Genomic DNA, 13052 nt, shown 5'->3' with positions numbered 1-13052 from the left:
AGCCCAGTTACCAGACATGAACATTATTGAGCATGTCTGCAGTAAGATGGAGGAGGCGTTAAAGATGAATTCAAATAATCCTGATGAACTCTGGGAGTCCTGCAGGAACGCTTTCTTTGCCATTCCAGATGACTTTATTAATAAGTGATTTGAGTGAGTGCAGAGATGTATGGATGCAGTAAAGCATGACTTTATTCGTAGTTTCAGGTGCTGCACATCTTGTATCTTCACACCACAGACAATTGCCTTTAGATGAAGCTAAAATTAAAAGTCTAAGGGGGTAAGATCGGGAGACCTTGGGAGTCATTAAACCGGCCCACGACGACCAATCAACTTTTCAGGAAACTGTTCATCTAGGAATGCTCGGACCTGACACCCATAATGTGGTGGTGCACCATCTTGCTGGAAAAACTCAGGGAACGTGCCAGCTACAGTGCATAAAGAGGGAAACACATCATCATGGAGAAATCTCAAATATCCAGTGGCCTTGAGGTTTCCAATAATGAGGAACGGCCCCACTATCTGTTGTCTATGGTGTGAAGATACAAGATGTGCAGCACCTGAAACTACAGATACTGGAAGCCTGTGCTGGCGTTTCTCCTGCGGTGTTCCTATCAGTGTGTGGAGAGTGGGAGAAGAGGGCTGCATTGACAATCCAACACAATGGGCAGCACATTGAACACATCAATACTTTTAAATAACTCTTGAAAGAATATAGTTATGTTAAAACCAAATGATCCTCTTTCTATTAAAAAAACCGAAAGATGGCCGACTTCAAAATAGCCACCATGGTCACCACCCATCTTGAAAAGCTTTCCCCCTCACATATACTAATGTGCACCAAACAGGAGGTTAAAATCACCAACCATTCCCATTTTATTAAGGTGTATCCATATAAATGGCCCACCCTGTATTATAATGTGTTCGATCATACTCTATTAATATTTTCTGTACTATTATTCTATTCCATGTACAGATTACATTAGATAAACCTTAGTAATCCCCAAGTGAAAATTGAATTGACATGTCAGCTCAAAACAATCAATAAACACTTAGAAAACACACGGCTACAATTCTCTTTGACTTAAGCAGGTCGCACACCAGAAGCGCCGCTCGGCGGTGCGCCGTGCTGCGCCACGTAGCGACATGTATTTTAGAATTCTAAACATAGGTTTCTATCAGGATACACACACCGGCGGCGCAAGTCGGCGGCTGTCGGCGGCGCCCGGCGACGGCTCAGGACGCAGTTCATTTTTCAGCCGCGCCACAGAGCGCCATCTGATTAGTTTCATGTTAAATATCATTCGAATGTGCGCGTCTGGTGTGTGATACTTTAAACTGTCATGTACGCGCCGTGTCGCGGCGCCGAGCGGCACTTCTGGTGTGCGACCTGCTTAACACAAGTCCTAAACAAGCCCTAAACAAGTCACACACAAACATATACACACACACACACACACACACACACTTGCTTGTTAAAAATGTGATCAGTTTACATAAAAACAAAATAGCATTTTACTCAATGTACATGTAACTATAAATAGCAAATGCAGAGAAATTGAGAATTGTCTTCAGTTTTTCCACGGCTGTCTGTGTGTGTATGGGTATGGAATATAAAACAAGTCCTAATGCAAAGATTTTTTATTCTTCTTCTTATTTTATATATCAAGAACAAGTGCCGTCTTATTGAAAGAGACTGCCAGGGAAGTGTTTTTCCATCATGCCACGAAGAAGTGATTTGCGGTGGAGCTTTAAAAGCCGAAATGGTTTATGGATGCTCCTCATTCAAATCATATTTCAGAGCTGAAAGAAGCGCAGCTCTTGATCTGTTGCTCATTGAAGAGCTGATTCTCTATCTCTGTGTTACTGGGGCTCAGATCTGCTGCGTAATGCATTATTAAGGTCACTTCAGTGCAGCAAAAAACAAAGCAAGAACACTGTAATTGTGAAGCGGACGCATCTGTAATATGAACAATGTGTAGTTTTGGTGCGGAGGCTCAATATTTAAGTTTATTCAATTGTAAAGCACATTTAAAAACAGCCACAAGACTGACCAAAGTGCTGTACATGAGAAACATTGGTCCCACTTTATATTAAGTGGCCATAACTAATATGTACTTACACAGCATTTAATAGTTTGTTACAATGTACTTATTGTGTAAATACATGTATTTATTATGTACTTATGTTTGATTAAATACCTGTATGTAATTACATCTGTAATTAACTTCTGTAACTACATTTGTAAATACACTGTTGACCATCCCTTACACTTTAACCGACCCTTAAACCTACCCACACCACCAAACCTGTCCATAACCCAACCTCTATCCCAACTCAAAAGCACCACAAGTGTTCTCAAATACATTATCAACACAGTAAGTACATTGTATTTATTTTTTGATGCAAGTACATATTAGTTAAGGACACTTAATATAAAGTGGGACCGAAATATTTAGTAAAAATATAGAGAAAATATTAATATATTGAAATATGTTTATCCATTTCTCATTGAATATACACTACTGTACCTGACAAAAGTCTTCTCGCTTATCCAAGTTTTAGGAACAACTAATAATAACTTGACTTCTAGTTGATCATTTGGTATCAGAAATGGCGTATATGAAGGCAAAGGCCTCTAGATTATGCTTATTTTTTTTTAAATAAAATATAATAATGCCTTGTTTATTTCAAGGTAATACAAGAATTCAAACCCCAATATCCAAAACTTACCCTAGACAAGCTTGGAGAAAAAAACTACATTAAATAATAATCCTTATTGAAAATAATAAATAATAATAATAATAATATGAATTTATTAATTAAAATAAAAAAATAAGGGTAACACTTTATAATAATTACACTCTATGAACCATTTATTGAGCATTAGCATCTTGTGAGTTCATTATTTATTAAGCATTAACTGTACATTTATAAACGTTAGTAAAAGTTTATAACTGTAGTTACAAATGCTATATTGTTGATTTACAATTACATTTATAATGTGCTTAATACTTGTATTTTCATACTTTGTTGATGATTAATTTTTCATTATTAAATTAAGTAGTCAGTTATTTAAGCATAGTTTTTTTTAGATCATTTAGAACGAGTTAGTAATTAATTATTTAAATCAATATTTATAATTCTTATTCAGGCATATACTAATAGTTAATGTGTTAATACATGCTTCATTAACTTAGCTTCATGCAGTTTTGTGACCTAATCTAAAGTGAGGACTATTTATGCTTTATAAATCCCTTATAAATGACAAATAAAGACTCAGTTATGGTCTAAACAGGAAGAAAGACCATAAACAACATTCTTCATTCCTATTCATTTGAAGATACACAATAAATATAAAAAATAGGGGAAGGGGAAAGCTTATAAGATTAGGAACACCATCCCAACTGTAAAGTATGGGGGCGGCAGCATCATGTTGTGGGGCTGTTTTGCTGCAGGAGGGACTGGTCCACTTCACAGCATAGATGGCATCATGAAGAAAGAACATTATGGAGAAATACTGAAGCAACATCTCAAGACATCAGCCAGGAAATTAAAACTTGGCCACAAATGGGTCTTCCAAACAGACCATGAGCCTAAGCATACTGCCAAATTAGCTCAAATGTACTTTAAAGACAACAGAGTGAATGTTTTGGAGTGGCCATCACAAAGCCCTGACGTCAATCCTATAGAAAATTAGTGGGCAGAGTTGAAAAAGCTTGTGCGAGCTAGACAGCCAACAAATCTGACTCGGTTACAGCAATTCTGTCAGGAGGAATGGGCCAAAATTCCTGCAAACTATTGTGAGAAGCTTGTGGAAGGATCCCCAAAACATTTGACCAAAGTTATACAGTTTAAAAGCAAAGCTACAAAAAATACCAAGGAAATGTGTGTAAACTTTTAATGTCTAGAAATTAATAAAAAAAATTCTCAAAAAAAATGTCATTATTCTGGCATTTAGCTAATTTAAATCATTAAGGTAATCCTAACAGACCTAAAATAGTAAACGTTTAGTATGATTTACCATGACCCTAGCATGTCATTTACCATAGTATGATTAAACTTCTGGTTTCAACTGAATACGTTGAGCTCTGTATTATATAATATTACTGTGCAATATTAGATGCATTTGATGAATAAATGTTGAATTCAATTGCGTATACACGTATACACATTTTCATAGCTCAAGAAGTGAGCAGAATGAATACTGTACAATGACTACATATCTACACAAGAAAAAGAAAACACTATCGCATATCTGGAGCTGAACTGTAGATTCAGAGTTGTACACAGGAGACTCATTAATGCTGAATTTCTTGACCCCTTTCTTGCTATATGACCATTTATTCTTGAATAATTCTGACTCAAGCTGTGTTTAAATCTGCAGATGAACACACATCTGTGACCTTTGCTTTAATTACTGCCCCTTTTTTTGCATAAATTGATAGTTAGGCTAATGAACAGCATTATTTTATTATTATTCTTATGGTAATAGTGTGTCGATTGTTTCCTGCGGGTGCTCCGGTTTCCCCCACAGTCCAAACACATGCGCTATAGGTGAATTGGATGAACTAAATTGGTTGTAGTGTATGTTTGTAAATGAGTGTGTATGGATGTTTCCCAGTACTGGGTTGCAGCTGGAAGGGCATCCGCTGCGTAAAACATATGCTGGATAAGTTGGCGGTTCATTCTGCTGTGGTGACCCCTGATTAATAAAATGACTAAGCCGAAAAGACAATAAGTAAATAATTGTATTTATTTATTTTATTTTATGTATGTATATATGTGCATGCTGTATGTATTTATATATCTTTAGTAGTGGACTTCTTGAATTTGTGAGTTTTCAATATTTTAGCTTGTTAGCTTTGAGGAAATTGCATTGTTTGAGCTCCTGGATGTTTTTTTTTATTTCTTATGAGGGATGAATGAAGTACTTTTCCATTCTATAATCTATTTACCCTATTATAATATACATTCATTTTCCTTTGGCTTAGTCCATTATTTATAAAGGGTTCGTCACAGCGGAATGAACCACCTATTATATTATTTTAATATTATATTTGTTTCAGCCTGAAAGGACATCCCAAATCCTGCCATAGACTTAACGTTGGCCATTGAAATCCATTCATTACATTGACTTCCATTAAAAATGCCACACATCAATAACATTACACAGCAGTGTCATACAGGCTTAGAGGTGAGCTTATTTGACTCATGCAACCAATCAGTGTCTCAATGTGATAATGAAGCTCTTAAGCCACACCCCCAAAGCCATTTAAGCACCCTTAAAAATGCCTCATTGACTTAACACGGATGTGGGACAGCCCATTGAAATGCATTGATCCCACTGACTCCCATTATATATTATTATAGTATAATGCTCTTTGTTAATGTTAATAAAATTACTAGTAAATTTTATTAACAGATATGGAAAGTAAAAGATTGAATCTTCATATAGCTTATATATAAGCTTTTGTTAATGTGACTTAATAAATCTTCATGTGCATGGGGAACTGAAATTTGTTTTATTTTTTACCAAAAGTAATATATATGTTTTTTTTTTTTTTTAAGACAAATTATTGAAACTTACTTTTAGTTAAGAAGCATTTAATAAAAGTCATGAATATACAGTCTTACAAATAAAATTGTAGCAATTTTAAAACATTATATACAGTACTTATTATGATTTATATGAGTTATATATGATTAATTAGGTAAAATATGCAGTAATTTTGTTGCATTTTACTTTATTTCTCAGACACATTGTCTTAAAATGATAACATTTATTAAAAAATACATATTCTTTTATGATTTAGTACATTTCATGCATTAATTTTTTTTTCGGCTTGGTCCCTTTATAAATCAGGGGTCGCCACAGCAGAATGAATCGCCAAATTATCCAGCATATGTTTTACACAGCTTCCAGCTACAACCCAACACTGGGAAACTCCCACACACTCCTGCATTCACACACATACACTACGGCCAATTTAGCTTATTCAGTTCCCCTATAGCGCATGTGTTTGGACTGTGGGGGAAGCCGGAGCACCCGGAGGAATCGGGCCATGATGGGTAAGGGCTGATGGGGGGAATTTGGCCAAGACACCGGGGTTACACCCCTACACTTTACGAGAAGTGCCATGGGATTTTTAATGACCACAGAGAGTCAGGACCTCGATTTAACGTCTCATTCGAAAGACAGCACTCACTGACAGTATAGTGTCCCCTTCACTATACTTGGGCATTAGGACTCTCTTAGGTTGAGTACCCCCTGCTGGCCTCACTAACACTACTTCCAACAGCAACCTAGTATTCCCATGTGGTCTCCCATCCAGGTACTGACCAGGCTCAGCCCTGCTTAGCTTCAGTGAATACTCAGTCTTGGGCTGCAGAATAATATGGCTGTGGCATATTTTGAGATTTTCATGTGGCATGGGGGTGAGGAAAGGGGGTCTTGGTTTTTGGGAGCTGGGGTTGTTTATAATATTTCAGAGGGGGGTCAGATGATTGGAGTTGAAGGCTCTAACACCTTCTATGTTAGTTACATATGGTGTTAAAGCCCACTTTACTGGACTAAGATATCCTTAGACCATCCTATGTCTCCAAATCCATGGAGTTTAAGTCAAGTTTCCGGTGCATATGAAGAGACAGTGTTTCTACAGGTGGTTTGTCAGGCCCACTCACCTGTGTTAGGCATACTCAGTATTACATATTGTTTTGAGGTTTTCATGTGGTGTGGTGGGGGTGGAAAGGGGTCCTTGTTTTTGGGAGCTGGGATTGTTTTTAAAATTTTAGGGGGGGGGGGGGGGGGGGGGTTGATTGGAGTCAAAGGCTATAACACCTTATATGTTAGTTACATATGGTATTAAAGCCCACTTTACTAGACTAACAAATCCTAAGACCATCCTAAGTCTACAAGTCTATGGAGTTTAAGTCAAGTGTCCGCTGCATATGGAGAGAATGTTTCTACAGGTGGTTTGTCAGGACCACTCACCTGTGTTAGGCACACTTATTGTTACATAATGGTTTGAGGTTTTAATGTGGCGTGGTGGGGAGGAGAAGGGGTCCTGGTTTTTGGGAGCTGGGATTGTTTATAATATTTCAGAGAGGGGTCAGATGATTGGAGTCAAAGGCTCTAACATTTTCTATGTTAATTACATATGGTAATAGAGCCCACTTTACTAGACTAACATATCCTAAGAACATCCTAAGTCTCCAAATCCATGGAATTTAAGTCAAGTGTCCGGTGCATATGGAGAGAAGAGTGTTTACACAGGTGGTTTGTCAAACCCATTCACCTGTGTGAGTGTTAATTGTGAAATCAGCCATTCAGTTTGACATTAAGCATATAATCCTGGTTACTGAATGCTGCTGTTATTGTAATTCAGTGTGTTTTTTTATTTTATTCACCAGAGAGGAAGATCCCGGAGGAAGACTGCATTATCCTGGTTGATGGGTTGAATGAGGCAGAGTTTCACAAACCAGACTATGGAGACACTGTGGCCTCCTTCATCACCAAAATCATCCCCAAATTCCCCAGCTGGCTGAAACTGATCGTCACTGTCAGGACAAACCTGCTGGTGAGATATGAATTTGTACTGATATTTTAGAGATATGATTGATGCCGATTCTGTTCTGATGCTAATAATACATTCCAATGATATTTGGAATATGGCTCATTATTCACTTGTAAAATGTGTGTTTGTGTTGATGCCAAATTTGCATTTCTATTCAAAGTCTTCAAAGTATTTTGCTGTGAATATATTAATTTAAATTTTACAATATAGAGGAAATGGATTGATGGAGAGAGAGACAGACGGACATATGGATGGATAGATAACTGGATGGAGAGATGAACAGATAGATATTTGGAGAGACGGATGGATGGATAGATGGATGAAAGATGGATGGAGAGATAGAGGGAGGGACGGACGGATGGATAGATGGTTGGTTGGATGGATAGATACATGGATGGAGAGAGAAAGAGAGATGGACGGACAGACAGATGGATTAAAAAATGGAGAGATGGAAGGATGGATGGACGGACGGACGGACATATGGATGGATGGATAGATGGATGGTCAGACAGATGAACATGATAGATAGATAGATAGATAGATAGATAGATAGATAGATAGATAGATAGATAGATAGATAGATAGATAGATAGATGGATGGATGGATGGATGGATGGATGGATGGATGGATGGATAGAGAGAGATGTACGGAATGACGTACGGATGGATGGAGAACGGACGGACATATGGATGGATAGATAGATAGATAGATAGATAGATAGATAGATAGATAGATAGATAGACAGACAGATAGATAGATAGATAGATAGATAGATAGATAGGTAGATAGGTAGATAGATAGATAGATAGATAGATAGATAGATAGATAGATAGATAGATAGATAGATAGATAGATAGATAGTGATGAACGAGAGTGATGTACGGATTGACGAACAGATAGATGGATGGAAGAACGGAGAGATGGATGGATGGATGGGTAGATAGATAGAAAGAAAGCAAGCAAGCAAGCAAGCAAGCAAGCAAGCAAGCAAGCAAGCAAGCAAGAAAGAAAGAAAGAAAGAAAGAAAGAAAGAAAGAAAGAAAGAAAGAAAGAAAGAAAGAAAGAAAGAAAGAAAGAAAGAAAGAAAGAAAGATGCGGCTTTATAACTGACACTTTTCTTCAAGGTTATATGAAGTCTTCTCTGTCTTCCTCCACAATATAAGATGTTGTTTAGTCTGGTGGAGAGATGGAGTGAGCTGTTTCTGTCAGCCTCAGGGTTGTGTTTCAGACTGACTCCAGATCAGCCTCTCTGCGGACAGGAGAATCTCGTGGCTCTAATGAGAAACACTGACCCTCCATACAGACTGGAGGAGTGTGTGTGTATGTGTGACTGACAGCTTGAACAGTAGAGCTTGACTAGCAGAGCAGAATCATCCAGTGTTTGATACAGTATGTGTTAGATCAGAGATTGAAGAGTGTCTGTACGTGTGGAGCTGTGTTTCTGTCACAGTGAGCTGTAGATTTAGATTTGTCGTCTCGTATGATTGTGACTCTGCAGGGTGGAGCTCTTTTCAAGTTTACCCATAATTCAGTGCACAGTCAGCGGGCAGCAGAGGTTTCCAGAAAGAGAAGGATGACAGACGTTCATGAGAGAGACGTTCATGTTTATCCTGACGACTGATGAATATTTCCCTCTGTATCTACGCTCCCGGTTTTACCTCAGCAGTGTTCAGATGGAGATGTAGGAATAGAGGAGATCTTTAAAACTTCAGCAAAAAAAAAACTTTGATTAATTTCTGTGTGTAACTTTTATCTGTTTGCGTCATTTTTGAAGTCTTCACTCAAAAGTTGACATGCTTTCTGTGCATTTTTATAGCAAAATACAAGAATTGAAGCAAATAATGCCATACGGTTTGGAAAATGGCATCAAAATTAGTAATTTTTGGCTGAAAATGTAAAAATAAATGGTGCAATTCAATAATGTAAACAAACCATGATCATTCATGCTAGCAGTGGCTTTGTAGCCGCCTGTCGCTCTGGGTGGCGACCTGCTGCAAACGCAGATCTGTGGGTAACACTTTACAATAACAGTACATAAATAATGATGTATTAATATGTAAATGAAACATTACTTTATTATGAATTAATGATGAGTTAAGGTATGCACGAATCATGAATCAACTTTAACTACTGCATGACTCACATGAGTTCATGTGTAAATAATGACTACCTTAATTACTTGTTAGTACATTTAAGTTTAAACTAAATGTAACCAACATGAACTCATGAGCTGTTAATGAATAAATTAGTAATGACTTTACTTGGAGGGGAACATCACTATTAACTCATCCTTAACTACTCATGAACACCTGTTCATGTTGATGTTGACAGAACAATTTTCTATTGTTATTCAGGGTGTTTTCACATCTGTAGTTCACTTTATTTGGTCCAGACCAAGGGTAATAAATGATACATTGTTGCATTTTCTGCTGACTTTGGGTCGTTTTCACACCACACTGCTGGCTTTGGTCTGAACCAGTTGAAAAGAACCAAAATGCAGTCATCTGACATAGGGGTGTCACGATTTCGATTTTTAATCGAAATCGATCAAAATTTATGCTCAATTTCGATTATTGAATCAAAAAATAGAATCGTCGATGCTGCCACGCCCCCATGTCACGTCAGCTTGGCTTGCCATGCGGGAAAAAAACAGGCTTGTTGAAGAGCTTGTTAAACTGCAGAAGCAGGAGACCCGTCGACAGAGCTTAAACCCTCTCCTCTTTTAATGAAGTCGGCGGTGTGTAATAAGCATTTTGGATTTCCAGTGAGTTATGTTGACAACGTTCGTGTTGTCGACAAAAAAAACACAGTTTTGCAAGCTCTGCTATGTACGTATTACGTACGGTTCGTCCGATAGACAACACCAGCATCGCGATCCTCCGCCTGCCCCCGTTGCAAATCCGCTGGCGAAAAGTACACACTCAGGCCCTGTTTACACTGTCTTTGTTTTTAAATGGTATTTTAGAACGACAACGATTTGACATCCACAGTGGCGTGTAGCATTTCTGAGCAGCCCTCCTTCCTCACTACCTCTGGAAATGCACATCATGTGACCACACAGACACAGACGCACTCACAGCCATGCGCTCGAGACAGCAGGTGCAGGCAGTCAGAGGACTGCTTCAATCTTTCACTCACTTGTACTTAGTCATTTTAGCGAACACCTCAGACACTGTTGGCTGGTTCCTGTTGGTTGTGCGTCTTTTTTACCGACGCCATTATAACGACACAGATCACTGCCTATTCACGAGTCCCGCAGAAAAAGTGATTGACAGGTGGTAATTATGTGTGTAACTTACCTTTATTCATTTACTGTATGATTTGTTTATGGGTAAAACAAAGACCATGCAGGTCAGTTTAAACGGTAGGCTACAAATAATTAATTGGTCATTAATTAATTCATTATACATAATTGAAAATCAAATCGAATCGTGCCTTTAGAATCAAAAATGTAATCGAATCGAGGATTTGGAGGATTGTGACACCCTTAATCTGACAAAATCCACGTCTCTCATTGGCCAGATGTTGTTGAATTGATTTCCTAAACTGCTTATTGATTGGTCAGAATTCACATGTGGGAAAATGCCAATGAACTCCCACAAGTAAACAAAATCTGCAGACACAAAATGTTGTTTTTACTCTGGAGGGACGACTGCGCTGACTGATTCTATCCCTGCTTTAGACAAACTATACATTTCGAGAATGAAGCACGGCCGCGGCTGGAAAACAGTGTTTAATGCATCGCTCGTCACTTCAGGAGGAGGCGTGAATTAATTTAGCTAAACTGCGACATGCTCATCTTGCGGAAATATTACCAACGATCCATCAGGTAATGTCTTCCCCTCTCTCTCTCTGTTGGTAAAGCGCTGTCAACAAATATTTTTCCTCCATATCCCATAATGCACAGCGCATCGGCCTACGGCAGCTGGATTAGTCCAAAAGGCGCAGTACTTTTTGCGGTTGGACCTGTTTTAGTACGAATCATATTCTCACCACAAACAAACCGCTCCAGGGTTCGTTTGAAAGCGTACCGAGACCACCTCTTCAAGCAGGTCTCGGTACACTCATTTGGTTCCATGGAGGATCCCATGAGCTCTACTGGTGGTCCTATTGGCTGTCGCTCAAGAAAGTTGCTCTTCATTTGCATAAAGTTGAAGGATTCTCAACTTTGTCTCGTTGCCCGACATTCTCTTACATCAAATATGTTCACACAACTACATTACACATCAACTAAAGTTTAAAATATATCATAATGCAGGGGGCAGCACGGTGGTGTAGTTGTTAGCACAGTCGCCTCACAGCAACAAGGTTGCTGGTTCAAGTCCCGGCTGAGCCATTTCTGTGTGGAGTTTGGTGTGGGTTTCCTCCGGATGCTTTCCCCCACAGTCCAAACACATGCAGTACAGGGGAATTGAATAAACTAAACTGACTGTAGTGTGCAGTATTTGTGTGAATGTGAGAGTGTTTGGGTTTTTCCCAGTACTGGGTTGCAGCCTGAAGGGGCATCCGCTGTGTAAAACATATGCTGGATAAGTTGACGGTTCATTCTGCTGTGGCGATCCCTGATGAATAAAGGGACTAGGCAGAAGGAAAATGAACGAACGAATCGTAGTGCAGTGTTTCTCAACCACAATCCTGGAGGATCACCAGCTCTGCACATTTTCCTTGTCTCCTTAATCAAACACGCCTGATTCAGATCATCAGCTCATTAGCAGAGACTGAGAGACCTGTTATGGGTGTGAGAGACTAAGGAGACATCCAAAACATGCAGTGCTGGTCATTCTCAAGGAATGTGGTTGAGAAACACCATCATAGTGGACTTTAACTTCCCCATCTCTTCTTATTATTGTTTTTTGTTTGTTTCAGGAGATCACCAGCCTGATGCCGTTCTCCAAAATCAGTCTGGATGACTTCCCGGACAACCAGGAGATCGGGACCGACCTCAACGCCTACATCCAGCAGCGCATCAGTGGCAGCCAGAACATTCTCAGCAACATCTCCCTCAACGGCAAATCAGATCCCGTCATCGTCAGCAAAGTCAGCTCGCACCTGATCTCCCGCAGCCAGGGCTCCTATCTGTACCTCAAGCTGACCCTTGACCTTTTCGAAAGGGGTCACCTGGTCATCAAGAGCGCCAGCTATAAAGTAGTGCCCGTGTCTCTCTCTGAGCTCTATCTGCTGCAGTGCAACATGAAGTTTCTGAGTAACTCGGCGTTTGAGCGGGCCGTCCCCATCCTGAACGTGGCGCTGGCGTCTCTGCACCCGCTGACGGATGAGCAGCTGTTTCAGGCGCTGAACGCTGGCAGCCAGAGGGGGGAGCTGGAGTGGGACGACTTCCAGCAGAGGATGGAGACGCTGTCCTGTTTCCTGATCAGACGGAGGGATAAAACACGCATGTTCTGCCATCCGTCCTTCAGAGAATGGCTGGTGTGGAGAGCTGATGGAGAGAGTTCAGACTTCCTGTGTGACCCCAG

At 39.5% G+C, this 13052-nt stretch overlaps 1 protein-coding gene and 1 long non-coding RNA gene across 11 annotated transcripts in view; both read left to right on the top strand.

The window, feature by feature from the left end:
- The window catches only part of LOC147835440 (uncharacterized), a 456431-nt gene that overhangs the window by 249180 nt on the left and 194199 nt on the right, over positions 1–13052 (top strand). The gene's annotated exons all lie outside the window — the stretch shown is intronic.
- Positions 1–13052, top strand: part of tanc1b (tetratricopeptide repeat, ankyrin repeat and coiled-coil containing 1b) — a 326871-nt gene that overhangs the window by 256500 nt on the left and 57319 nt on the right. For all 10 annotated transcript variants that reach the window (XR_015499911.1, XR_015499912.1, XR_015499913.1 and 7 more), the window contains 2 exons: positions 7414–7580; positions 12445–13052. Coding sequence is in view for 7 of the 10 variants with exons in the window: in XM_087268444.1 (XP_087124570.1) it covers positions 7414–7580; positions 12445–13052 (775 nt within the window). In the remaining 3 variants the exon portion in view is untranslated. The remainder of the gene's footprint in view (positions 1–7413; positions 7581–12444) is intronic.

The sequence above is a fragment of the Danio rerio genome, chromosome 9 (genome assembly GCF_052040795.2).
Source record: "Danio rerio strain M-AB ecotype USA chromosome 9, GRCz13ab, whole genome shotgun sequence".
Lineage (NCBI taxonomy): Eukaryota > Metazoa > Chordata > Actinopteri > Cypriniformes > Danionidae > Danio > Danio rerio.
The sequence above is the reverse complement of the archived record's forward strand: the minus strand, read 5'-3'. Positions and strand labels throughout refer to the sequence as shown.